This window comes from Lampetra planeri, chromosome 48 (genome assembly GCF_965212315.1).
Source record: "Lampetra planeri chromosome 48, kcLamPlan1.2.h2, whole genome shotgun sequence".
NCBI classification, from domain to species: domain Eukaryota; kingdom Metazoa; phylum Chordata; class Hyperoartia; order Petromyzontiformes; family Petromyzontidae; genus Lampetra; species Lampetra planeri.
The window spans coordinates 3,965,461-3,991,961 of NC_136154.1; the positions used below are offsets into that span (position 1 = coordinate 3,965,461).

At 51.3% G+C, this 26,501-nt stretch overlaps 1 protein-coding gene across 1 annotated transcript in view; it reads right to left on the bottom strand.

Annotated features, from left to right (window-relative positions):
• Window positions 1–200: 200 nt before the first annotated feature.
• Window positions 201–26,501, bottom strand: part of LOC144733872 (IgGFc-binding protein-like) — a 59,372-nt gene continuing 33,071 nt past the window's right edge. The window contains exons 21-35 of the mRNA XM_078615879.1: window positions 25,004–25,281; window positions 24,151–24,353; window positions 22,361–22,505; window positions 21,593–21,846; window positions 20,969–21,261; window positions 16,809–17,080; window positions 16,472–16,671; window positions 15,026–15,164; window positions 14,371–14,555; window positions 12,687–12,790; window positions 11,361–11,501; window positions 9,965–10,123; window positions 7,359–7,455; window positions 4,891–5,089; window positions 201–1,684 (exon numbers count right to left, since the gene is read on the bottom strand). Of these exons, the coding sequence (XP_078472005.1) occupies window positions 1,548–1,684; window positions 4,891–5,089; window positions 7,359–7,455; window positions 9,965–10,123; window positions 11,361–11,501; window positions 12,687–12,790; window positions 14,371–14,555; window positions 15,026–15,164; window positions 16,472–16,671; window positions 16,809–17,080; window positions 20,969–21,261; window positions 21,593–21,846; window positions 22,361–22,505; window positions 24,151–24,353; window positions 25,004–25,281 (2,806 nt within the window). The 3' untranslated portion in view covers window positions 201–1,547. The remainder of the gene's footprint in view (window positions 1,685–4,890; window positions 5,090–7,358; window positions 7,456–9,964; window positions 10,124–11,360; window positions 11,502–12,686; window positions 12,791–14,370; window positions 14,556–15,025; window positions 15,165–16,471; window positions 16,672–16,808; window positions 17,081–20,968; window positions 21,262–21,592; window positions 21,847–22,360; window positions 22,506–24,150; window positions 24,354–25,003; window positions 25,282–26,501) is intronic.

Genomic DNA, 26,501 nt, shown 5'->3' on the forward strand with positions numbered 1-26,501 from the left:
CCACCTCCCGACCGCCACGGAGCCACGTATCGATCGGTCAGTCTCTGATCGCTAATCAAACATTTTGCTCGTTTTGCGAACAAATGGGTCCCATAATTCAAATTGCATGGTTGGCTGCCTACGGCGCGAGGGAAGTTCAGTGTACCTACGAACAGTGGGTATATTGTGGGGTAAGGGGAGTACATAGACTGCCACGAAACTTTTAACGACAAACGATAATTTTATTGATTAGTTAACAAAAACACAATCCAATTACCGACACAAATAAGGTACATGAATTGAATCATAAAACCTACATTGCCATATGTTCTGCCAAATAAACATCTGTGCCCCCTGGTGTCTAGAGTAACACTAAACTGGTCACGCACGAACAAAGACAAAGATCTCCCATATAGCCTTCAACATACTGATGGGGCAAGTGCTGTTAGCGAGCACCTATGTAGGCCAGGAACGGCACATGAGGGGGTGGGTGGCCAGCACCATGCCCGGCCGCTTTTGTCTCTGCCCGGTGTGGCGATGATTTTTACACACCGCACCCAGGTACTAATTTGAGGCCGAGTCGACCTAGGGGAGGGCCCAGGACCGGTTCAGATAATCGTCACTGCTGTTGGCCGTGAGCGGGAAGCATGGGGTTCATAGAGCAGTGCGCTAACCTGGCTGTGTCGGGTGGTGGTGGCGGAGGGTTTAACGACACACACATTTATATTTACACGATCTAACCCAAAAAATAAACTTCTGTTATGGATAATATTGGTCGCGAAAGCTACCTCAGTGTTTAAACGTTATGTCATTTATTTGATAACTCATTGACTTAAACTACAGTCGGCTCTCGATTGATCCACATGCGGTTTATGCCGATTTGTCGATGAACTGCGCGCACACTGAGATTTTGACAGAATTGATAACTCCTGAATTTTCCCTGAACTCAAATTAATAATCCGAAAACGGTTATGCGACGTTCTTCTCGGAAATGTTCATTCTAAATAACGCGGTGTTGATACCAAACAAATATGTTTGCTCCCGTTTCATCCGAAATCAAATGTGATTGCCTCGACAGGACAGTAGTTGCCAAATCGTTACGACAGTGGGTGATGCAGTTTGATTGATGTTGATTGGCTGTGGCTCTGCAATCATTAACTCAGTGACAAGAGTCTTCTGCTGGGTGGGAACCAGGGAAGTGTCGTTATCACTAAGCATGCGCATCATCGATGGGTCGATTCTTTACCACACGTTTTGTTTTGGTAAATTAACTAACTTAATTGTCTTAGTGGGTATTGGCAGAGAGGTCGGCGGAAAATGTTAATATTTTTGGATTATAAGCAATTTTTAATTATCCATGGAACGTCCTCCCAGTCATTAGCGCGGACAATCGAGAGTTCTAGTGCATGGCTGTTGTGTAGCCATGTAAATAAAGTTGAACCAATCATGTTACGCGACGTTGGAAGATATATTATACTATCTGGGCTCATGGACTAACAGTGACCAAACTCCTCCCATCCATCCTTCCTCTCTCGCCTCGTCTCCACCGCTCCCCTTGAACCCCGGGGTCACTCGGAGACTTCGGGCGGCAGGAGGCTGTACCCGCCGCTGTGCCCTCGCCGTCTGCGGTGGTGGATCAGGGAGCCGCCCACGAAGAGAGCCGCAAACACCACGGCCAGTGGGGTGAGCAGCTGACTCAGGTTCACTGTGGGGCAGAGGTGGGGGGAGAAAGGAATGCGGCATGGCATCACGACGTCGCCCCATCGCGGTTTTGCCCGTGCGAATCCGAAGCCGGTGTGAGCGCCGCCCTGACAACAGACATTCCCTATCAACGCTCCTCCGCTCCTCCCACTGATGTTGAAAGAGCGAATGCATTTGCTCTCTCCGTCCTTCTTCTGGTCTGTCCATCTGTGACGGATGGGGGGGGCGTGAGATAACCCAATTGTCAAGGTGATCCGATACGCCTGACACGTGGCCAGGCCCAGTGCAACGGCGCATTTCAGAATCTTTACGTTATACCGCAGGAGGAATCCGATGAGCTGTAAAGTGCTTTCTCGCGCACACGTCCAGCTCGGTCTCTATGAAGCCCCACGTGACCGAACTGCCCCTGTCGACTGCTGAGATCGACCGATGAGGGGGAATCGGTAAACATCCGCAGGGTGCGACTGCGAAGATCTGGGGCCTGTGCCTTTGTTCACGCAGCTCCCTCCGTACTGTGGAATTCCCTTTCCTTGTCAGATGAGGCCTGATACTCCGTCGTTTTAAAACAGAACTTAAAAGATGAACCTGTTAATTTTGAGATGAAAATTAGTGTTTCAAAATGTACACTTCATATTCTTTGGGTCTTTTGGTAAAGTCACATAGAACAAAAAAGTGTACATAGTAGTTTTTTGTGAAAAGATTTGTTCTACGTGACTTTACAAAAGACCCAAGAATATGAACTCTTACAGTCACGGAAGCTTTAAGTCAATGATTGGTTTTAGACTAATTTTAATTGCGTGATTTTCACATTTTAATAGATGCATTGATTTATTTGAATAGAACGGGCCCACATGAGCTGTTGTTAATCCTCTATGTCGAGGATAATCATTTATGTACAGGGGGGTGGGGGGGGGGCTTGGTTTAAGAAAGTCGCCTTCTAAGGAATACAATTCCGCATCGATTTGTGGTTGCTGTGAGGAACGTAACTCTTCAAAACTGGGCACACGTTTTGGGGCAACCCTTTTGCGATCAAATGGCTTGCGCAAGACTTAAAGGTACAATTCAGTGCTAGGAGTGCAGTAGACTCTCGATGTATACGCGGCGCGGTTTATCAGATTCACAGATGAACCGTGCGCGCACTAAGATTTTGACGTGAATTAATAACCCATTGATTTACCCTTAAGCCCAAATTAATAATAAAAAACTGTTACACGTTGCTATTTTTGGAAATGTGTACTCCAAGTCACACGGTGCTTAAAGCGTAGAGATATGTTTCTCCAGTTAATCCGAAATCCACGTGATTGCCACTACAGTACAGTAGTTGCCATATCTTTACAACAGTGGGTGGCAGAGTTTGATTGATAGTGATTGGCTATGGCTCTGTTATCATCCACTCAATGGGCCCAGTTTGATTGATGTTGATTGGCTGTGGCTCTGCTATTATCCACTCAGTGGGCCGAGTCTTCTGCTGGGCGGGAGCCAGGAAAGTGTCGTCATTATCGATCGGTCGATCATGAGCGTTTGTTCTCAATCGAAAGAGTAATCGTCGGTTATGCCTCGTTTTTTGGCGATTTATCCGATCGTTTATTTTGTAAGATTACATTTTTTATGAAAACTGCTAAACGCTGGAGAGCATTGGGGAGACCCTGCGCCCACGGACATAGGAGGCCGATAAACGAGTCACCACGATATGGGAACTCAACAGACGTTGCAGGCTGTGGTTTTAGCGGTGGTTTCATGCCGGCTCTGTTGTGATGTTAACGACCTCACCTCGCTTTATTTTGGTGATTTTGAAAAGTTTTTTGGTTTGGCCATGTTTGTTGTAGTATGGAGTAAGAATGATGGCCTTAATCTAAGTTGTCTTGTGGTTGTTGTTGTTGTTGTTGTTTGACTTGCATCCCACTGGCATTTCTGCACACAGCGTTGGTGTACGGTGTTTTTTCTGCAATATTTTGCTGTCTTTTCTTAAATGTTCTGTTTGCACTTAGTCACATATTCACTTTAAGATGTTTTCTTGTTCATGTTTTGTTGTTTGTTTGTTGCGGTTGCACCCGATTCAAGAGCCAAATTGCTCACAGGGCTATACCTAATAAATGAACTTGAACTTGGTATGCAGGAGGTCGTGGGTTTGTTTCCAACCTTAACGTCTGCTGTATATTTGGAGTTTGCGTGCCTCTCTCTCTCTCCGTGGTCGCGTGGATATGTCTCCGGGTCCTCCGGTTGTCCCCTCCACATTTAGAATCAACGTCACCAGGCGTTCAGACTATTTGGCTGTTGCTATAAATTTTCACGTGATGATGATAATCCACTTGGCTGAGCTGCTGTCATTTGTGATAGCCAGGTCGCTTCTGAAAAAAGAGCTACTTCGTAGCTCAGTGGTGGGCGCCTTACACCTGGTTACAAAATAGTTTGTAGTTTTGTTTAACTAGTAGGCTTTCGCGACCAATACTCGAATTGTAGATGCAGTAGTGGGTTTACCCTCCAACACACCACCGGTGAGTGTTGGACTAGTAACGAATTGGCCACGTTTTGTTTACGTGACAAACGCAGATTAAATTGGCTTTGTCGGGTGGTGGTGGCAGGTTTAACGACACATTCATATTGACATGGTCTAACCGATACAACCCTCTCTTATGTAGTTTATAGATTTATTCTCTCTTGCCCAACCCATCCTTCTCTCCTTGTTGTCCTCCCTGACTCGCACGAACGCCACCTTTCCTGTCCCCCCAATTCCCCGTGGTCGCCCACCGTCAATCCACCATCTCATTCCCATCTCCGTTTATTCCACGCTTCGTCACTACCACCAAAGACAAAGATCCATCCCCCGTGTAGCCTTAACAGACTGTTGGGGCGAGTGCTGTTAGCGAGTAGCAGCACCTACGAAGGCCGGCACTGTGGCATACGAGGGGGTGGGTGGCCAACAGCGTGCCTGGCCACCTTTGTCTCCCAAGTGACGATGTTTACATACCGCACCAGGTACTCATTTGAGGCTGAGTCCACCTAACGGAGACCCAGGACCGGTTCAGATGATCGTCACCGGTGTTGGCCGCGAGTGGGAATCGAACTCGGGTCGCTAACCACTACACCACCACCCTCCACCACCTAATTTTACACACACACATCCGATCCACTCATCTCGTTCCATCTCGCGAACCCATCTTGTAGTTTAGTTTGTTGTGTGTCTGTGCGGGGAAGGTGGTGGTGGGTTACCTCCTCCGGTCGATCGCTCCGCCGATTCCCCGTAGACCAGCGGCCCCCGTGAGACGGTGTGAATTTCCGACTGCACTGTGCCCTCCTCCGCGCTCCTCCTGCGCCTCGCCGAGCCCCCCCCGGCTGGCAGGCAGCCCTGCTGGCACCGCGTGTTGGGCTCTCCCACCTTGCACACGATCACGTCGCAGTGGACAAACACCTGCCGGCCAGGGAGAGACAAACACAGAAATGTAACTAAACATTTCTAAATCGCCTCGATAACATCTCCTAGCCACTGTGGGCACCTATGAGATAATTAACATATCATAGTCACCATGGGTGCCCACGAGGGAGTTAACATCTCCTAGCCACTGTGAGCGCCGACGAGCAAGATAACATCTTTCAGCCACCGTGCATGCCCATTGTGGCTAGGAGATGTTAATTCCCTCGCCTGGTATGAAGGAGGTCATGGGACTTATTCTGACCCCGACGATGCGTGTTGTGTATGTAAAGTCTGCGTCTTTCTCTCCCAATGGCGAGATGTAAACTACCTTGCCTGGTATTAGAGGCCGACCGAAATTCGGTTTCGGTTTCGGCACCGAAAGTTGGCAAATGGCCTCTTTCGGCATACTTTCAGTTTCGGCCGAAAGTATTTTTTTTACTTTCGGTTTACTTTTGGTTTTGGCCGAAAGTCAATTTTGTACTTTCGGTCTGGTTTTGGTTTCGGCTGAAAATGATATTGACTTTCAGTCGTCATTCGTCAACCGAAGATCTATTTTTAGAATATAACGCTAGTGCTACGTCTATCACTCTGCCGATCGGCCGGTCAGTCGGCGCTAGGCAATCCTATGCGATAGGTTGCAAACACACACACGTCAGCAGCTTGGGAGCGAGGTTACAGCCACAACCATAGTTTGCTAATGTATATACGACTGGTCAACAGACAACAGGCTGTCTGGCTGAATGCGGAAAAACTGTTGTTTCTTAACTACAACATTTGTTTGTTTGGATATGATTACTAAGTAAGTAACACCTAAAGATTTGATATTTAGCGACTCTTACTGCAGGCTCTGAATGATTAGTTCTAGATTTATTTTTAATTAAAGTAGCATTGCATCATGACATATTTCATATCTGTATAAAGGTGTCAGTTTTTGTACCAGTTGAAAGGGTAAAAACCTATTACTATATTGTGCCACTGGTAAAGGAGGTCTCATAGTGTAAATGCTTACCCCGAGCTATCAATACTCTGATAGTGCGCTGTTTTTGAGTTGTACGCCTTTTGGCGTCATCTGGTCCAACACCAATGGAGACTAGGCTCTAAGAAAAGCTGTCTCGGGTGTGGACCAATCAACTTTAAGGACAGTGCATATCATTATCAGAGTTGTTTATTTTTGTTTGCATTTTGACTGATTGTGCTGTGGTTATTGCAAACATGATCCCTTGTATAAAGGTGTCAGTTATTGTACCAGTTGAAAGGGTAAAAAACTATTACTATATTTTACATTTCTTTGCATTCGGTAACTTCGGTTATATACCTTTCTGTTTCGGTCTCGGTCGAAAGTGTCGTAAACTTTCGGTTTCGGCTTTGGTTTCGGGCGAAAGTATTTTTTTTACTTTCGGTCTGGTTTCAGTTTCGGCCGAAACCAGAAATTCAGTTTCGGTCGGCCTCTACCTAGTATACAAGAGGTCGTGGGTTCAACCCCTTGAAAATGCCTGCTGCTGTATATTTGGAGTCTGCATCTTTCTCTCTCTCCCCGTCGTACTCAGATTGTAAATGTGGATTTGCTCTCCAACACACTGGTGTGCTGTACTAGTATACTACACTACACACTACACTACTATACACTAGTGCTGTAATAGTAACTAATTGGCGTTTTGTTTACATGACAAAACCTTACTAATTGGCTGTTTCGGGTGGTGGTGGGTTTAACGGCACGGTTATATTTATGCCATCTAACCCCCCAAAAAATCCTATATTATGGAACCATCATCAGGCGGACAGCCAGAGTTTGTGGATAAATCCTCCCGTTACAACTAGCAGAAACTCCAATGCCCCCCTCCTCCCCGAAAGAGCAACTTTTAAAAGTCAACTCTCCATCCCATGCTCTCCCCCCCCTCCCCGCCGCTCTTTGTGTTCCCACTTCGTGAAGTCTCTCCGGCCATCTCAACCCAGCCGCGCGACGCGGAGAGGGGGAACCGGCAACACAACTCAAACGCGATCGGATGTCCACACCCCCCGCCCCCCAATGCTCTCCCATCAGCCGGCCTGTTATCTTGGCACGATTAGGGCAGGAGAGAGAGCGAGAGACAGGCCGGATGGGCAGGCTACACCATTGTCGCTTTTCAAGTAGCCTCATTCTCTTTCGGGTGGCTCAATAAGGCCCCATCAAGGAAAACTTCTGAGCGGCTAAGTTCGAGCCCTGGGTCTGTGTGTCTGACCTCCTGGTCTCGGATGGATCATAATGGCCGTGTCTGGGCGGACGGACCTGGTGGAAGTTGCCGATAAAGTTGAACGCCGTGAAGCTGAACTGATTCTTCTTCAGGAAGCTGCTGAAGCTCCTCCACGTAGGGTCAGTGGGGCAGCTGCCAGGGGGATAAAAATCAGCAGCGTCACCATCATCACCATCATCACTGTTATCATTATCATCAGTATCATTAGCATCGCCATCATCAGTATCATCAGCAGGCTCAGCATCACAATTATCAGCATTAACATCAGCATCACCATCATCAGTAGGATCACCATGATCAGTAGCATCATCAGTATCATCACCATCATCAACATCACCATCATCAACATCACCATCATCAGTATCATCACCATCATCAGTATAATCGCCATCATCAGTCACAAGAGCATCATCAGCAGCATTAGTATCATCACCATCATCATTATCATCATCATCAGTTACATCAGCATCATCAGCAGTGTCAGTATCATCACCAGCATCAGCATCACCATCATCAGTATCACCATCATCAGTCACATCACCATCATCAGTCACATCAGCATCATCAGCAGCGTCATTATCATCACCATCACCAGCATCACCATCATCAGTATCATCACCATCAGCATCGTCAGCATTTTGTGTGGCGAGTTGCTAAGACGAAGCCAGGTGCTGAGCACAGGCCTGCGTGTCACGTGAGCACTCCACCCCTGCATAGATGCGGCCTTCAGATGCCCCTCGATGAGCTGTAAAACTACTTTTCTCACAGATGTCCAGTAGAGGGGGGCCACGGGGTCAGAACGTGGCCACAATAACAGCAAACAACAAAAATACTCACAAACACGATAGGAGCGCAAGGTATAGGAAAGGTAAACACGTCACTTTAACAAACATATATATAAATAAAACTATCTTTTTTCTTCTTACCAGGTAAAGCCCCACTAAGATATGTAGCTTCTTTTTCAGAAGCGACCTGGCCCTCGCAAATGATAGCAGCTCAACCAAGTGGGCCTTCTCGTATCCACGGGGTCCCAAGTTAACTTTACTACTGTCGATTCCAAACACGGGGGAATGGTTTTAAAAGTTGTAAAATCTCCTCGAGATGTAGATGCCACCGGTTCTTCATGTTCTGCAGATGTAGATGTAACTGGTTCTTTACGTTCTGCAGATGTAGATTCCACTGGTTCTTCATGTCCTGCAGATGTAGATTCCACTGGTTCTTCATGTCCTGCTGATGTAGATGCCACTGGTTCTTCATGTTCTGCAGATGTAGATGTCACTGGTTTTTCACGTTCTGCAGATGTAGATGCCACTGGTTCTACATGTTCTGCAGATGTAGATGCCACTGGTTCTTCACGTTCTGCAGATGTAGATGCCACTGGTTCTACATGTTCTGCAGATGGTGATGCCACTGGTTCTTCACGTTCTGCAGATGTAGATGCCACTGGTTCTTTACGTTCTGTAGATGTAGATGCCACTGGTTCTTTACGTTCTGTAGATGTAAATGCTACTGGTTATTCATGTTCTTCAGATGTAGATGCCACTGGTTCTTCACGTTCTGTAGATGTAGATGCCACTGGTTCTTCGCGTTCTGTAGATGCCACTGGTTCTTCCCGTTCTGCAGATGTAGATGCCACTGGTTCTTCACGTTCTGTAGATATAGATGCCACTAGTTCTTCACGTTCTGCAGATGTAGATACTACTGGTTCTTCGTGTTCTGCAGATGTAGATGCCACTGGTTCTTCACGTTTTGCAGATGTAGATGCCACTAGGTTTTCATGTTCTGCAGATGTAGATGCCACTGGTTCTTCACGTTTTGCAGATGTAGATGCCACTAGGTTTTCATGTTCTGCAGATGTAGATGCCACTGGTTCTTCATGTTCTGCAGATGTAGATGCCACTGGTTCTTCACGTTCTGTATATGTAGATGCCACTGGCTCTTCACGTTTTGCAGATGTAGATGCCACTGGTTCTCCACGTTCTGCAGATGTAGATGCCACTGGTTTTCCACGTTCTGTATATGTAGATGCCACTGGTTCTCCACGTTCTGTATATGTAGATGCCACTGGCTCTTCACGTTTTGCAGATGTAGATGCCACTGGTTCTCCACGTTCTGCAGATGTAGATGCCACTGGTTCTCCACGTTCTCGAGATGTAGATGCCACTGGTTCTTCATGTTCTGCAGATGTAGATGCTACTGGTTCTTCCCTTTCTGCAGATGTAGATGCCACTGGTCCTTCACGTTTTGCAGATGTAGATGCCACTGGTTCTTCACGTTTTGCAGATGTAGATTCCAGTAGTTTCTTCACGTTTTGCAGATGTAGATGATATTGGTTCTTCATGTTCTTCCGATGTAGATGACACTAGTTTCTTCACGTTCTGCAGATGTAAATGACACCGCCGCCAGTTAATGTACGGTGGTTGAACTTATGACTCTCGGTCCGAACGGGCAAATGGACATACAGGACAGGTTTGTTCGTATCTCTGAAATGTTTTAAGTCGAATGTTCCTAAGTAGAGGAGCCCCTGCATGTAGCAGCATCGGCATTTCTATCACCACCAGAAGCTCACCACCAAGTGTCCCGCTGGAGCCTCGCGCACTCCCCCACTAAGATCAACGCCCCCCCCCCCCCTCCCACTCACCCGTCCTTGAGGAGGTCATATCGGATGGAGTCGTGGGGGTCACCGCTGGGTGTCGCGTAGCAGTTCTCTGCGAAGAGGGTGATACTCAGGGTGGACTTGACAGCGAGCTGCAGGTAAACCTCCTGGTCCTTCTTGTAGTGCACAGGGAAGTCGTTCCTCCTGTAGACATGGCGGGGGGGGGGGGCGTGGGGAGGAGACTCACTTCAGACAGGGTTTGCCCGTGGCATTACAGGACCTCCGGTTGGCCACGTACGGTCGCGTAAGAAGTCCAACGTGCAGTCTCCGTTCTCCTCTACAACGTTGTATGGGTAGTTGCACTGCTGGAGAACACCACGTTATGGAGAAATCACGTTGTACTAAATCAATAATATTTAACATAGGTGGGCGGTAAAGCACTGTCCATGGTAACGCGCGATGTTCCACGCAACGTAGGCCCGAGCAAAGTCCGAGGCGCGGTCAGGTAGCGTCTGGAAGCATCCAGCAGCATCCCGATGCCTCGTGCGACGACGATGCTACACGGAGGCAGCCATACATACGGTCGCTTGTTCTGACTGCGACATAGCTCCATTCGCTCAATCGGCATCAGCGTTATGAAAAACGTGATCCCCCTACCATACATTCAACCATGACGTTCTGTCATCCAATTTGCATTATTAAAAGCACACGCGGAGTTATAGGAGAATTGACTACACACGTACATGCAAGTGTGTGTGACGTCAGTCGGAATGGTCAAGAAATTACGTTCCGGGAATTGTTTTGAAACACGCGACATCCGTATCACCTGCATCAAGCGGCTCATCCCATCCCACCTCCACTCAAATCTACCAGTGGGGAAGGCATTATCAACTATAAACTATTAAACAGTTTTTACTTTAACAGGTAAGGCCCACCACTGAGCTACACACTTTTACAGAAGCGACCCTGGTTATCACAATGCTAGCGGCTCAACGAAGTGGCGGTTTATCATCATCATCATCACGTGGAAAGTTATAGTAGCAGGCAATACTCTAAACGCGTGGTGATGTTAATTCTAAATGTGGAGGGAAAATACCGGATAACCCGGAGAAAAATTAACACGACCACCATGGGGAGAGAGGCACGCAACCTCCAAATATACGGCAGCAGGCATCGTCAGGGTTGGGATCGAACCCACGGCCTCCTGTATACCGGGTGAGGGAGTTAACATCTAGCCACAGTGGGAATAGGGAGAGATAGGGGAAGAGAGAGAGAAGAAGCCTCCACATAGATAACAGCAGCAGGCATCGTCAGGGTCGGGATCGAAACCACGGCCTCCTGTACACCGGGCGAGGTAGTTAGCATCTCCTAGCCACTGTGGCTGCCCTCCGCACACCCCTCCCCCCACCCCCCGATGATGGTGAGCGGTGAAAATCCCTGCCTGTAGGCGAGTGCGAATGCGTCCGTGGTGAAGAGGTCGATGTTGAAGACGAAGTCCCCAAGCCCCTTCTCCGTGATGAAGATGCTGCCCGTGTCCGGAGTGAAGCTCACGGCCAGCTTCTTGCGCTTGTCGTACACACAGCTGAGGGCAAACGGAGGGATACGATGTATGTGCTTGCTGCGCAACGCGATGTATGTGTTTGGTTTGTGCGCCTTTAGCTTCTTTCACACTGTGTATGGCCCGACCGTGACTAATTGGAGGTGGGGGGGGTGGGGGGGGACAACAAACTAACACAACAACAACGACAAGCAGAAGTTCTATAGAAATTAGTTTGTCAATCTATATGATGATGATGATTTAAAAGTGCATCATAGCTTCTAGTAGCTTCCTAATATCGGAAGGAAGAGCGTTTTAGACCACAGGAGAAACAGCAGCGCATCTGAAAGCGCCACTCGATGATGCGGTGAGCACCGTCTTTGTTCGATGGCCAGCCAAAAGCCAGCGCTGCTGTTACGAGGATAACTGGAGTGCGTGTGATGATGGTTTATGATCCTAGACGTGATCAGCGAGGTGTATGATACATCGTAGCATCGTAGCATCGCAGCAACCCTTTCCATGCACACACGGCCAGCCGTGTACACCAATGCACAAAGACAGAGATTCACCCGTGTAGCCTCTAACAGACTGTTGGGGCAAGTGCTGTTAGTAGCGAGTATAAGCACCTATGACAGCTGGCACCGCACACAAAGGGGTGGTGTGGAAAGGACTACACCCGGTCTCCTTTGTCTCCACGCTAATGATGTTTGCACACTGCACCGGGTACTAAGTTATGGCTAAGTCGACCTATAGGTGGCCCAAGATTGTTGCCACTGATGTAAGTCTCGAGCGGGAATCAAACCTGGACTGCCGGGTTCGTTGCGCAGTGCACTAACCACTATACTACCGCTCCTCACCCCATACATGCACAAAAGACAAACATCCCCCATTTCGCCTTCAAGAGACTGTTGGGGCAAGTGCCATTAGCTTGTAGCAGCTATGAAGGCTGGGATGGCACACGAGGGGGTGGGTGGTCAGCACCACGCCCAGCCGCCTTTGTCTCCCCTGTGGCAATGTTTGCACACTGCACCAAGTACTTATTTTAGGTTGAGTCGACCTAGGGGAGGCCCAGGACCGGTTCAGATAATCGTCACTGGTGTTGGCCGATAGCGGGAATCGAACTCAGGTCGCCGGGTTCGTAGCGCAATACAGCCGACACAGGCCGTACGTGGCAAGTGCACTTAGTGGGCACCCATTTATATATTTCACACAGCACAGGCCTGCACGTACGTGATGAGGAGCTCGATGTCGTTGAAGTTGCGCGTGATCACTTGGCCTTCTTCGTTCTCCTTGAGTGTCAGCGTCTGGGAGAAAATCATCGACGTGTTCGATTCCTGTACGGGGAGGGAAGCCAATGGGGAGAGAGACGGTCACACATCAATGCTGCCATCGTCGGCCATGATCCGTGCACCACTGGTTTAACTTAACTGTTAACTCTTTTTTATTTCACCAGGTCAAGCCTGCTAAGATATTAGCTTATATGTTAGAAGCGACCCTGGCAATCACAAACGATAGCAACTCAACAAAGTGGCTTGTCACATGGCAGCTAAATACTCTAAACCTATAGAGATGCATCAACAACAACCGCCATTCGCCACTAAGTGATGGTGACATCACCACGACGCTTGTGCCAGGCCATGTGCACCTTGAGGCCACGTGAAGTGTCGAATGCCTGCTGGCAGGAGGTCACGGGGCAGACCCAGGTGCCACGGGTCGACTGACTGAGATAAAGATGCATTGATACAGATAGCCACCCATAGACTATACTAAAACTAAACTATTTTGTATTGTTACCAAGTAAGGTCCCACCACTGAGTTGCTATGTAGCTCTTTTTTCAGAAGTGACCCTGGCAATCACAAAAGATAGCAACTCAACAAAGTGGCTTATCATCATCATCATCATCACGTGGAAATGTACAGCAGCAGCCAAATACTCTGAATGCGTGGTGATGTTGATTCTAAATGCAGAGGAGGAAAAAAGGAGGAATACCCGGAGAAAAATCCTCGCGATAATAGGGAGAGAAGAGAAATGCAAACTCCAAATATACAGGCATCAGGGTCGGGATCGAACCCACGACCTGCTGCATACCAGGCGAGGGAGATAGCTTCTCGACACATCACATAAGGCATCCCCAGGAAGTGTTCATCTCTCGAGGTTACTCCAATGCAAAAATCAATTCGTCGGTGGATTTATTTGTTGGACATCTGATTCTAGATTTGAAGCTTTCGTGACTGCAAGGAATCATCAGCATTGTGTTGGCGTGTGCAGTAATTGGCCGCTTGCGCACAAGCGCTTCCACGTCCATCGCCCACCCTTTTGGCCTCGCCCCACCTCCCTCCCGATACGTTCCTTTCATTGGCTACCATAGTCTGATGAGCTCCCCCCTCCCTCTCCCTCCCCCCTCAACTCGCTTTTTAGGGATTACATCTTGAATCATTGCCTCACTTGATACAGCTAATCTGGCTGTGACGGTCCCACCTGATGACGGAGACTTGTGTTGCCTCCGAAACGTCGTGATTTTTGTTTTTTATTTTATTTTACTTTCTACGTGACTTTACCGAAAAAACCTAAGAAGATGGACATCTGATGTGCCAGACAGTCAAATAGTCTGTTGATTGGTGGATTAGTCTTCTTCTGGACTGGTTAATTGATTATTGAGTTGGCCAATTGGTCAGTTGATGGACTTGTTGGTTGTTTGATCAGTCAATTGATCAGTCAGTCAATCAGTCAATCAGTCAGTTGAAGAATTTATTCCTTGATGAATTACTCGGCTAATCAGCCAGTCGGCCGATGAATGAATTTATTCATCGGTCGCTCTCTCAGTTGATCCGTCGATCATCCGACCGATCTATGCCGATGAGTCGAAATGCAATCGGTCAGGGGGGAACGCCGTTGATGCCTAGCACGCGTCACCTGACAGACGGCGCCACAGTCAGCAATGCCGATGTCGAAGGTGATGAAGTCTCCGTCGTCGACAAGGGAGCAGCCGGGCAGCGCGGGGTCATTGAGCCGCGTGTCACTCGCCGTGTAGTTCAGCACCAGCGTGCGCGGGACTCGTGCAGACATGCGCTCTCCCTCACATGACAACTCCACCTCCGCTACGGGGGGAGAAGGAGGAGGAACGAGGCACCAGGAAGTGTTTGCACTGTAGAAACTGAGCCGTGCTTTTGACCTCGCACGCGGTGAACGAGCGCGGGCGCATGCAGGTGACGCGGTGACGCGGGTATGTCACATGGTGATGCTGCGTCCTCATGGCGTACTGTCCATTTGTAGGTACGTTGAACGTATTTCGCATTGCACATAGCCAACCACACTGATCGGAGGTGCGGTGGCAGGACAAAGCAACGCACAAAAATATCTTCTAAAGAAGTAAGTTATCGAATCTAAATTTAAATGTGTATATGACTTCTTATAATCTGACGAAATAAAACAATCCACACCGTGAGATATCCTGCCGTTGGCTCGGCTCAGTTTTTCCAGCGGAAAAGGGGTTATAAGTGAATGTGCCCCGGCGTGGGTGGCCCTGGCAGAAAAGAGGGGGGGTGGTGGAGGTGGGGGTGGTGGGTACCTGCGTGGCAGCCGAAGCGGCCCTCCTTGAGGAAGCACGCCTGTCCCCCATGGCACCCGCCTGCCTCCTCCACGACCACCCCCTGGGAGCGGCATGTGAAGCGACGCGAGCAGTCGTGGGTGTACCACGACTCGGCCACCTGAAATCACACGACACATGCACACACGCACACACAGGGCACGCATCATGCGGGGGTGGTGTTAAAGTTCATGTGGTTGCTTGTCGTGTTGTATATACATATAACGACATAGTGTGAGTGTTGAGCTTACATTGTGCTGGCGGTGGTGTCAGTGCTGGTTTAAAGTTTGTAGTGTGAATGTTGTTGTGCTCACATCTCTGTAGACGCCACCCTGCTTAAACCTGCAGACTCTCACCACCGTATGGTGTTGGTGTTAGGACCGCGCTTGTCGTGATGTAGAGCAAGTGAGAGGCTCAGTCTTTATCTCAGTGTGACCGTGTTGGTGTCCGGCAAAGACAACCCCCTACCTCCTCGGTGGTGCCGGACGGTAATGCTGTGCCAGATGTGAGTAATGTCATGGAGCGAATGGCTGAAGTGCAATCTATTCAGGAAGTATGGAAGGCGATTCAGAGTCTGAGACCAGGAAAAGCGCCGGGCAGAGATGCTCTCCCAAGCGTAATGCTGAGGCAGGGTGGTATTTGTGTGCAGACTGCCATATATGACATCATAATAACAGTCTGGATCACTGGACCGTTTTAACCAGACTGGATTTGTGAGGAGCTCACACATGCTTGAAAGATCCGGATAGTATCCCATTGGTGAGCTCCTCCCGCAGGCTTTGCTGCATTGGCTGGGTCATGTAGCCCACATGCCCAGCCACTGCATGCCTAAATATATTTTGTTCCATCGGATAGAGGGGTCTAAACGAACGCAGAATGGGCTAGAAAAGAAATGGTACAATTGGATGTGGAGCCGAGTGGACTTGCCGATGACTGGTACTAGCTGTATCAAGATCGGCCTCTGTGGAGGAGGCTCGTGAAGAATGCTACTGGGCAGTTGGAGGAAGTCACCCTCCAGCACCGGCAGAAGGCACAACAATGAGCAGAGCGCCAGATGGTTAAAACACAGTAATAGGCACAATAGAGGGCACAGGTGGTGCATCGGCCAGTCATCTCTGTCAGTTAACCCATGGCACCTGGGTTTGTCCCGTGACCTCCTGCTAGCGGGCATTTGACACTTCGCGTGGCCTCAAAGTGCACTTAGACTGGCAAAGGTGCCGTGGTGACGTCTACGTCACTTAGCGGCAAATAGTGGTTGTTGCTGTTGTCTTGGTGTTGAGGTCACGTCTCTGAAGACTCCGTTGTACATGCAGTGTCGGTGTTAAGACCGTGCTTGCGATGATGTAGGGTGTAGTGGTAAGGTGAGTGGTAGGGTGAGTGATAGGGTGAGTATTTATCTCAGTGTGACAGTGTTCGCCTTGAGCTCACATCTCTGTAGACGCCGTCGTACGTGCACCCGCAGTCCGCCGCCGCCACGCACGTGCCGCCCTGCAGGAAGAAGCCGGCGTCGCACACGCAGCCCTCGGCGCAACTGCGGCTCCGCGGGCACGCGGCTGCAGGTAGGCCGCACGATGATGGGCAGGGAGGGGTGCACGTGCTGTACGTGCTGTGAGCTGGGCACGCCAGCACTGTGCACATACACAAACACGGAGAGACACACACACAGTTTTTCTAAAACTACCGGGACTATACTAGGCCAAACCAAAATGGGGCTTTGGTAGATTTCATTTTTCGTTGAGAGCATGAAGAAATTCCCCTCGCTTACAGCAGTTGGCGGCCGCCCTCCACTCAGCAAGCACCACTCCGTGCGTCAGGCATGTGTCGAAGTATCCCTGGAGGTGCGAGCAGCGCAGCGCCGTGTCCATGCCCGTCACGGCCAGGTCGAACACGCATTTGGTGAAGTACGGCCCGGGCGGCACCGTCGTGAAGCACGGGGCGAAGGGCGACTGGGCGCCACGCAGGAAGTCGCACGGCACCTCCGCCAGTGCCTTGTCCGCGTCGCTGGGCGTCACCACGCGGCCGTAGTCCGGCCCACAGCTATGATCGCCATGGGGATGGGAGGACAGAAAGAGTTTACAGACCTTTGATTAAAGTCGGTGGCCTGCGGTTTTGGCTTGAATAGAAGCCCAGGGATAAGAGGACTGAAAATGCTATTACAATTTGTTCCCTCAGCCAGATTCGGACGTCTTCTTCTGAGATCTGCAGTGCATCGTGGTTTAGTTTCTGTCTCGGCATGGCAGGTAGCGTGTGTGCGTGTGTTTGTCCGGCAAAACAACCCCCTTCCTGCTCGCGGTGCTGGACGGGAAACACTGTCGTGGACATTGCTGTGGGGGGAGGGCCAATGCCCATTGGCCTCTCCCCTCATGGCGTCTGTGACCACCACAGTGGCTAAACGGGGGCTCTGGACGGGTGCGAGGGGCTGGTAACCCCTCTACCTTCAATTAATTACCACGAGACTACGATATAAACATAAAAATGTAACAATTAAGATTGTGCTGGAGGCCCCAGAGGGACAGGCTTCTATGATGTTTCCTGGCCAAACCCCAATTGGCGGAGCCAGGAGATTGAATCTTCACCCTTGGGGCTCCTCCAGAAACAACGAAAAACCACTGTGGATGGCCACGTGGAATGTTTGAACGCTCACTGCGGAGGAGAGGCTGCCACTCCTTTGTCGGGAGCTAGACCAGTACCGCCTGGATCTCTGTGGCATTAGGAGGTCCGGTGGACCGGTTCTGTCTCCTGTCACCATGAGGGGTGGACAGTCCTCCACTCGGAGCAGGAGACTGCCAAACAACAGGGTGTGGCTCTTCTTCTGAACAAAAGAATGAAGGGGGCGTGGGAGCGTGGCGGTGAGGTGTGGGAAGCTGTATGCCCCAGGATACTTTGGGCTCGCCTTCCCATCAACCGGAGGCGAGGAGTGGTGGTCGTGGTTACGTATGCCCCCACCGAAGACGAACATCCGTGGAGGGATGCAGGCAAAGCCGATGAGTCAGATGACTTCTATGAGCTCCTGTCACAGGTGCTGGCTAAAGTGGCCACTGGGGACAGAGTCATCTTGTTGGGTGACTTCAATGCCCGGGTTGGTCATGATACTGGCACCTGGTCTGGAGTGATTGGAAGGCATGGACCAGATCAGCTCAATAACAACGGTAGGAGGCTGCTAGATTTGTGTGCAGCCCATGGGCTTGTAATTACCAACACGCTCTTCCGGCATTGGCGCATCCACACAACATCATGGATGCATGCCGGGTCCAAGCAAGAACATCTGCTGGACTACATAGTGACGGACCAGAGGATGCGAGCCCATGTCCTTGACACCAGGACTTACCGTGTAGCTGATCTGCCCTCTGACCATCGACTAGTCATCTGTAAGATGCGCCTGCCATTCTTCCACTCCGGTGGTGGGTGTACACCCAGGACCCCATTCCAACCTAAAGTGGCCTGGTCTCAGTTAGCTGATGAAAGTTGCAAGCGAGAATTTCATCATCGCTTGCAGCTGGGGTTGGCATCATCCCCCACTCCTCCTGATGTCGAGGGTAAATGGGCGAGGTTTAGGACTGTGACTCATGCAGCTGCAATGGCTGCTTTGGGTACGCGGTCCAGACCTCCCCAGAAACCCTGGCTGACAGAGGAGGTGTTCAGGTTAGTTGAGAAAAAGCGACAGGCCCACTCTCATCGGCTACAGCATCCCACGTCAGAGAATGAGGAGGTTTACCGCAACCTTCGCTCGGAGGTTCGGAGAGCATAAGGCGCTGCAAGGATGGGTGGTGGTCGCGGGTTGCCGAGGAGATGGAGTCTGCCTCAGTGGCCCGCGATCACAAATCACGATTTATCTCCATCAAAAAAGTAACCTGCAGTGCCACACCTATTACCATCATTAGGGGAAAGAACGGTGATCCAATCTCTGACCCCCAGGAACAGGTTTGCCGTTTTTTCTGAGCATTTCTGTGAGGTCCTGTGGGAGGGTAAATCCCTCAGCCAGGAAAACATCATGGCCCAAAGTGGGGATAACTCTAATAGGGCTGCGGTGCCTCAAATATTGGAAGAGGTCACCCCCTGTGAGTGGCTGGCTGAGGTGCCATCTGTTGAGGAAGTACTGAAGGCGATCCAGAGTCTGAGACCAGGAAGGCACCGGGCAGAGATGATCTCCCAAGCGAAATGCTCAGGGAGGGTGGCGTTTGTGCACAGACTGCCCTATATGACACCATAACAACAGTCTGGACCACTGGACGGGTTCCGCAGGATTGGAAGGATGCCCTGGTGGTCCCCCTCTTTAAGAAGGGGGACCGCACAGACTGTAACAACTACAGGGGCATCTCACTCCTCAGTGTGCCGGGAAAGGTCCTGGCAAGGATTATTCAACATTGCCTTGCTAGGCACGCTGAGGAGAGGCTTGCGGAGCCCCAATGCGGTTTCAGGAAAGGGCGGTCCTGCACAGATGCCATATTTTCTGTCCGTCTGCTACAGCAGAGGTGTAGGGATTTCAACAATACCTACATCTCTGCTTTATTGACCTGGTCAAGGCCGATGATACCATCAGTAGGCCTGGGCTCTGGGTTGTTCTTCGTGCTTTCGGAGTCCCTGCCCCTCTGCTCACGATCATTAAGGACCTTCATGATGGTGAGCGGGCCCGGGTAAAACTACGTGGCCGGGAGTCAGAGCCTTTCCCTGTACACCTTGGGGTGCGACAAGGATGTCCTCTGGCTCCCACATTATTTAACATCTATTTTGACTGCGTAGTTCGTGAAGCCTTCAATAGCTGTACCGGGGGAATTTCCATCTGGTACAGATATAATGGGAGGCTGATCGACGCCCGGGTGCGATCAAGGGATGGCTCCTCCCTATTGGTCAACCACGTTATGTATGCCGATGATTTGGTAATAGCTGCTCATTCAGAAGAGGAGTTGGAGACGCTGCTGCTGAGGCTGGAGCATGCCACTAACTAAGCACCTGCCTGGGTATTTTGTACCATCGGACACTCCACCCTCACAACTCCCAATCGGCAATGGGGCAGTAGTGGAGAGAGTGGAGAGTTTCCCATACTTGGACAGTGTGCTTATGACCGGCTCAAGTTTAACAGCAGAGGTCTCTCTCCGAATCAGTCGAGCGGCAATATCTTTTCATCGGTTGCGTAACGCTGTGTGGAAGCTACCTGGTCTGTCGCTCCGCACGAAGTATCAGGTCTTCTCGGCCACAGTCATTCCCTCCCTTCTCTATGCTTGCGAAACGTGGACCCCCCTAATGGAGCATCTTCGCCGGTTGAAACATTTAGACTGGCCTGCCTATGATCCATCCTGGGTTTAACCAGGCTGGATTGTGTGAGGAGCTCACAACTCCTTCAAAGTCCCATCAGTGAGCTCCTCCGGCAGGCAATGCTGCATTGGCTGGGTCATGTAGCCCGCATGCCCAGCCACCGCATGCCTAAACAACTTTTGTTCGGCCGGATCGAGGGGGCTAAACGGGCGCGGCACGGGCTAGAGACGAGATGGAGTGATGTGGTACAGGAGGACGTGGAGCTGAGTGGACTTGCCGATGACTGGTACCAGCGGTGTCAAGATCGGCCTCAGTGGAGGAGGCTCGTGAAGGACGCTACTGGGCAGTTGGAGGCAGTCGCCCTCCAACAACAACGGAGGGCAGAGGAGCGACGCTCACAACAACGAGCGGAGCGCCGGGTGGCTAAAGCACAGTAAGTTGGCACAGTAGGGGGCACAGGTGGTGCATCAGCCAGTCATCTCGGTCATCTCGGTCAGTCGACCCGTGGCACCTGGGTCTGCCCCGTGACGTCCTGCCAGCGGGCGTTCGACACTTCACGTGGCCTCAAGGTGCACATAGCCTGGCACAAGCATCGTGGTGACGTCACCGCCACTTAGTGGCGAATGGCGGTTGTTGTTGTTGTTGTGTGTTTGTATGCCTACGAGCGCTCACGTTGGTCTCCAGGCAGACTCTTCGCTCTTCCAGGCATTGCCGAATGTGTACGGCGTGCTGTGGTCCTCGCCGGCAGGCCCCGTGAAGTCGTCGCTGACGTCTCCGTTGTAGTTCCCACACAGCCCCTCAACAGCGCCCGCAAAGTCGGCCTTGAGCCCCACGTCCACATAGGAGAAGCCGTCGTACTTGACGGTGAGGCCGGCTGCCGGCGCCGACAGCACCGCCAGGTTCCCCAGCTGCACCACCGTGGCGCCGGGCAGTAGCGCCGGCAGGCTCACCGTCTCGCCGTTCAGCTGCAAGTTGCCAACAACAATTCATCATCGTCATCATCGCTTTACATTTAATACGTCACCCATAATACAGGTTTTTTTGGGCTAGATCGTGTAAATGTAAATGTTGTGTCGTCAAACCACCCGACAGAGCCAATTAGTAAGGTTTTGTCACGTAAACAGAACGTGCCAATTTGTTACTGGTATGGCCACACTGGTGTGTTGGAGAGCAAAGGCACGACATTTAAAATCTGAGTACAACGTATCACTGGTAATTACTTCTGACAGGCAGACACATCACGTTCACGCCGCGCGCCATTCGGGTTCCATTTCGAGGCACCCTGAGGTGACTCACCTTCACGGCGCCCCCGGGCAGGAGCCTGACCCTTGTGTGGTTGCCGAGCTGCACCTCGACGGCGCGCGTGTACGACACGGCGGCGTACGGCCCCAGCGCCTCGTTCTCCACAAGCACTCGCCAAGCGCCGTCACGTGATGTGCCGGCATAGCGCGCGGACGGAGCGGCCAGCGTGTACGCGCACGTGCCCATGAAGTCGAAGTAGGTGCCGTCGAACGTCACGTAGTGGGGGTCGCCAGATGCCTGGCAGTGACCTGGGGTCGGTGGGGGTCGGGAGGGGGAAATGGGGGGGGGGCGGGGGATAGTAGTGCAAAATAATGGAAATTATGGGACCAAGGACAGATCATCGTGGCGATCTAGCCAGGGAGGTCAATAGAGTTTCTTGTCAGCGGTGATGCGACTCTGTAAACGTTGCCCGAGAGGTTACGGAATGGACCGCGATGGCGCAGTTTCCCAATGGATGCCGAAATCTTCACTCAAGATATTGCAGCAGTTGCGGCGTGGTCCAACCGCCCTGTTGGTGAGCTCAAAAAGACGCCATGGGGATGCATTGCAGCTGTCCGTGGCCATCAGGAGAACGGATTTTCAGCACGGGGCCATCTCGGTGCTGAATGCATCGATTTAAATGATGGTGGTAACGACGTTACTGACGATGGTGGTGACAATGATGGTGTGATGATGATAATGGGACGATAATGATGATGATGATGGTGACGACAATGAAGACGATGCTGACGACGACAATGATGATGACGACGATGATCTCACCCTCCAGGGCATTGCACCCGATCTTGCCGTCGTCCGTGAGTCCACACGTGTGCAGTGCAGGGCAGAAGAAGGCGTCGCAGTCCAATCCACCAGCCTCACACACGCACTGACTCCTGCAGTCGTCTGAGATGAACTCATCTCCCAGCTGGGACACGCCCACACACACACACGCACACACACAAATACAAAGATCCCCCATATAACCTGAACAGACTGTTGCGGCAAGTGTTTTTTGCGAGCACCTATTGAGGCCATCACGGCACACATGGGGGTGGGTGGCCAGAACCATGCCCTACCGCTTTTGTCTCCCCAGTGGCGATGTTTACACACCGGACCAGGTCTGGAATTAATGAGATTTCCAAGGCCAAAACCGGCTTTCTCGAGGGAAGGATTAACTTGAAATGGGAACGGTAGCTGCCTCAAGGGAATATTGCTATCAATGGTGGCAAGGTCATGGATGAAAACAGGGGGGCTGTGATTTGAGTAGTGCAGTATGTTGTATTTATCCCCTTTTTCCAAAAAAATATATTAAGAATAATTTTGCCAATAATATTTGTGTTGTTTAATTAAATAATGAAAACAACCCGCTACTCCTCACCGCACCAAGCGTCTGGAGGTCGTGGAATGCCATTAAACAGCAAACCTCAGGACCTCCCCGGCCACCCTTTTTCTTCCAGCAGTTCGGCACGAAAACAGGCCGGCCATACATCTGTGTAGGGGTGTTACGGAGGGGCCGGTGCTCTTGTCAGAGCTGGTCTGGGGACTCCGGGCGCCGTAAGCCCAGTTGGCCAGTGCTGGGCTAGCTAGCCTCCCCTAGCCTGATAGTGGAGGACCGAGAGATAGGCTAGGGGTAGCCTAGAGTGTGTCTCCCCAGTTAGACGGGTGAAGGGGCCGACACCCCTTCCAGTGTTGTATGTCCCGGTCTGTTTTGCGCCTTGTACGGAATAAATAAGTGTGCCTCCAACCCCGGCGTCCAAGTCCTCCTGAACGTTATTACATCTGTATGGAGGGATCTGGCCTCGGGATGACCCACTCAGAGGGAGTGGAGTGTGAGGGCGGTCGCGAGGAGGGGTCGGGAGGGTGTCTGTTTTTTTCGGTTTGTTTTTCTCTCACAAGAGATGCACAAGGAGGGGGTTGAGGGGGTTGCACGTTTTTGGTTTTAAGCACAAATGCACATCACGCAGTCAGTCTGAGAGAGTCTAAGTTCTGTCTGGTTCGAGTTTTGCTCAGTCTTGTGACTCGGCTTGCGATGCAGCGTTGCGAGGGAGGCCCGCAAGGGAGTTGGGGCGGAGGCTTGCCGGCAGACACCGACACCAACCATGGGTCGTGCCTCGAGGAAAGATGGGACGAGGAGGGATCGTTAAGAGTCACAGAAGTCTGAGTTCAGTCTGGGTCGAGGCTGGGTTTCAGCCGTGCTCCGGCTGGCGGTGCCGTCGCGAGGGAGCAAACACCAACACCGATGGCCGGTGTCGCTTCTCGCAGAACGAAGTGACGAGGTGTGGTTAAGTACGAGTGAAGCTTGCGAAATTCCAGCTATCACTCTCGTGAAAGAACCTGAACCGGAGGAGGACCCGGAGAAACATCCACGCAGTGACCACCACAGGGAGAGACTCCAAATTTACAGCAGCAGATATATCGTGAGGGTCGGGTTGGAACCCATGACCTCCTGTATACCAGGCGAGGTAGTTAACATATCTGACCCACCGTGGTGCCCCATGTCACCTGTGCACCTCCCATCCCAGCCAAACCAGTCTACCAGAGACCGCTGCCGTTCACCGCTCGCCACTCACCTTGTAGTACTTGCCATTGCTGATGCAGCCGCACTTGTCGGCGCGCACACACTGGTCGTGATCCAGCAGGTAGCCGGCGTCACAAACGCAGCCCTCCACACAGCCTCCCGCGCACTGACCCTCGCCCGGCCCCCGCGCGCACGTCATGGGGCACGGGGAGGCGCAGTGCGAGTACGAGCCATTGGCGGGGCACGCCGGGGCGGCTGTGGAGAGGTCGCGGATGAGGGCGGAGGGGGGGGAGGGAGGGGGTAAAGGTCACGGTGCGCCTAGGTGGCAAGGGAGATGTTAACTACTTCACCTGGTGTACAGGACGTCGTGGGTTCGATCCTGACCCCTGATTATGCCTGCTGCTGCTGCTGTAGTTTTGGAGTCTGCATCTCTCTCTCATCAACATCACGGTAGCTAGGAAATGTTAACTACCTCGCCTGGTGTACAGGACGTTGTGGGTTTGATCCCGACCCTGACGCCTGCTGTATATTTGTAGTTTTCGTGTCTCTCTCCCCGTGGTCCCACGGATTTTTTCGGAATCCTCCGGTTTTACCCTCCACATTTAGAATCAACATCACCACGCGTTTACAGTATTTGGCTGCTGCTATAAATTTCCACTGCGTTGAGCTATTATTTGTGATAGCCAGGTCGCTCCTGAAAAAGAGCTACATAGCAGCTCAGTGGTTGGGGCCTTACTTGGTAACAATACTAAATAGTTATTTTTTAGTTTAGTCTATGGGTGTCTATGTATATCTATGCATCTCTATGGGTTTAGAGTATTTGGCTCCCTCATGGTGAGCCACTTGGTTGAGCTGCTATCAATTGTGATAGTCAGGGTGTTGCTTCTGAATAAGAAGCTACTCACGGCAGAGCGTCTCGTTCCTCCAGCCATTCAGGGCGATGCCGGCTTTGATGCAGGCGGCGTAGTACGCAGAGAGGGCTCGGCACAGCACGGCACCGTCGAAGCCCTGCAGCACCAGGTCGAGCACACAGCCGTCCACGTAGGGCTGAGGGTCGACGGCATGGGCGCAGGCGGCGAAGGGGCCCACGGAGTTGCTAATTGCGCCACACTTGTCATTCTGCGAGGCCGTGGCCACCTCGTTGGCGTTCGGGGTCGGGTGGTTGCCTGTGTCGTCTGAGCCGCTGTAGTTTTCATGCAGAAAAAAAGCAAGTGTGTCGGGGTCGGCGGGTGGTTTGGTGGGTGGGTGGGTGCGTGGGCGATTTGGTGGATGGGTGAGTGGGTGTGGTGGGTGGATGGAGTGGGTGGCTAGTGGGTGGGCAGATGGGTGGGTGAGTTGGTGGGCAGGTTAGTGGGTGGGTGGGTTAGTCGGTGGATTATTGGGTAGGTGTGGTGGGTGGGTGTGGTTGGTAGGTGTGGTGGGTGGGTGGGCGGACATTGGAGATCATTTAGCCCCTTCTATCTGGCCAAACAAAAGCTGTTTAGGCTTGCGGTGGCTGGGCATGCGGGCAACATGACCAGGCCAATGCAGCCTTGCATGACGGAGGAGCTCACCGATGGGACTGTGTCCAGACTTTTCAAGGATTTGTAAGCTCTTCACGCAATCCAACCTGGTTAAATGCAGGATGGATCGTCGGCAGGCCAGCCTCAACGTTTCAAACCGGAAAAGATGTTCCATTAGGGGAGAAGGGAGGGCATGACCATGGCCGAGAAGACCCAAAGCTTCGTGTGGAGCGACAGACCAGGTAGTTTCCACATGCAGCCGACTGATTCAGAGTGAGACCTCTGGTGTCAAATCCGAACTGGTCAAAAACACACTGCCCAGGTAGGGAAACCTCTCCACTCTCTCCACAACTACCCCACCTATTGGGAGTTGAGGGGTGGAGTGTTTGATGACACAAAATACCCATGGCAGGTGCTTAGTTTTGGTGGGGCTGATGGTAAGGTCCCACTTCTTCGTGACACGCTTCAGATTCAGCAGCAGCGCCTCCAACTCATCAGAGTGAGCAGCAATTACCAGATGATCAGCATACATAACATGGTTGACCAATAGGGAGCCATCCCTCGACCGCACCCGAGCATTGATTAGCCTCCCATTGTATCTGTACCAGATGGAGATTCCTCCAGTACAGCCATGGAACGTTTCTCGAACTACACGGTCGAAATAGATGTTAAATAATATAGGTGCCAGAGGACATTCCTGTTGCACTCCAAGGTGAACAGGGAATGGCTCTAACTCCCCACCACATAGCTTTACCTGGGCCCCCCCACCATCATGAAGGTCCTTAATGATTGTGAGCAGATAGTCAGGGATTCTGAGAGGGACCACCACGAAAAGCAAAAAACAACCCAGAGCCTAGGCCTACTGATGGTATCATAGGCCTGGACTAGGTCAATAAAGCAA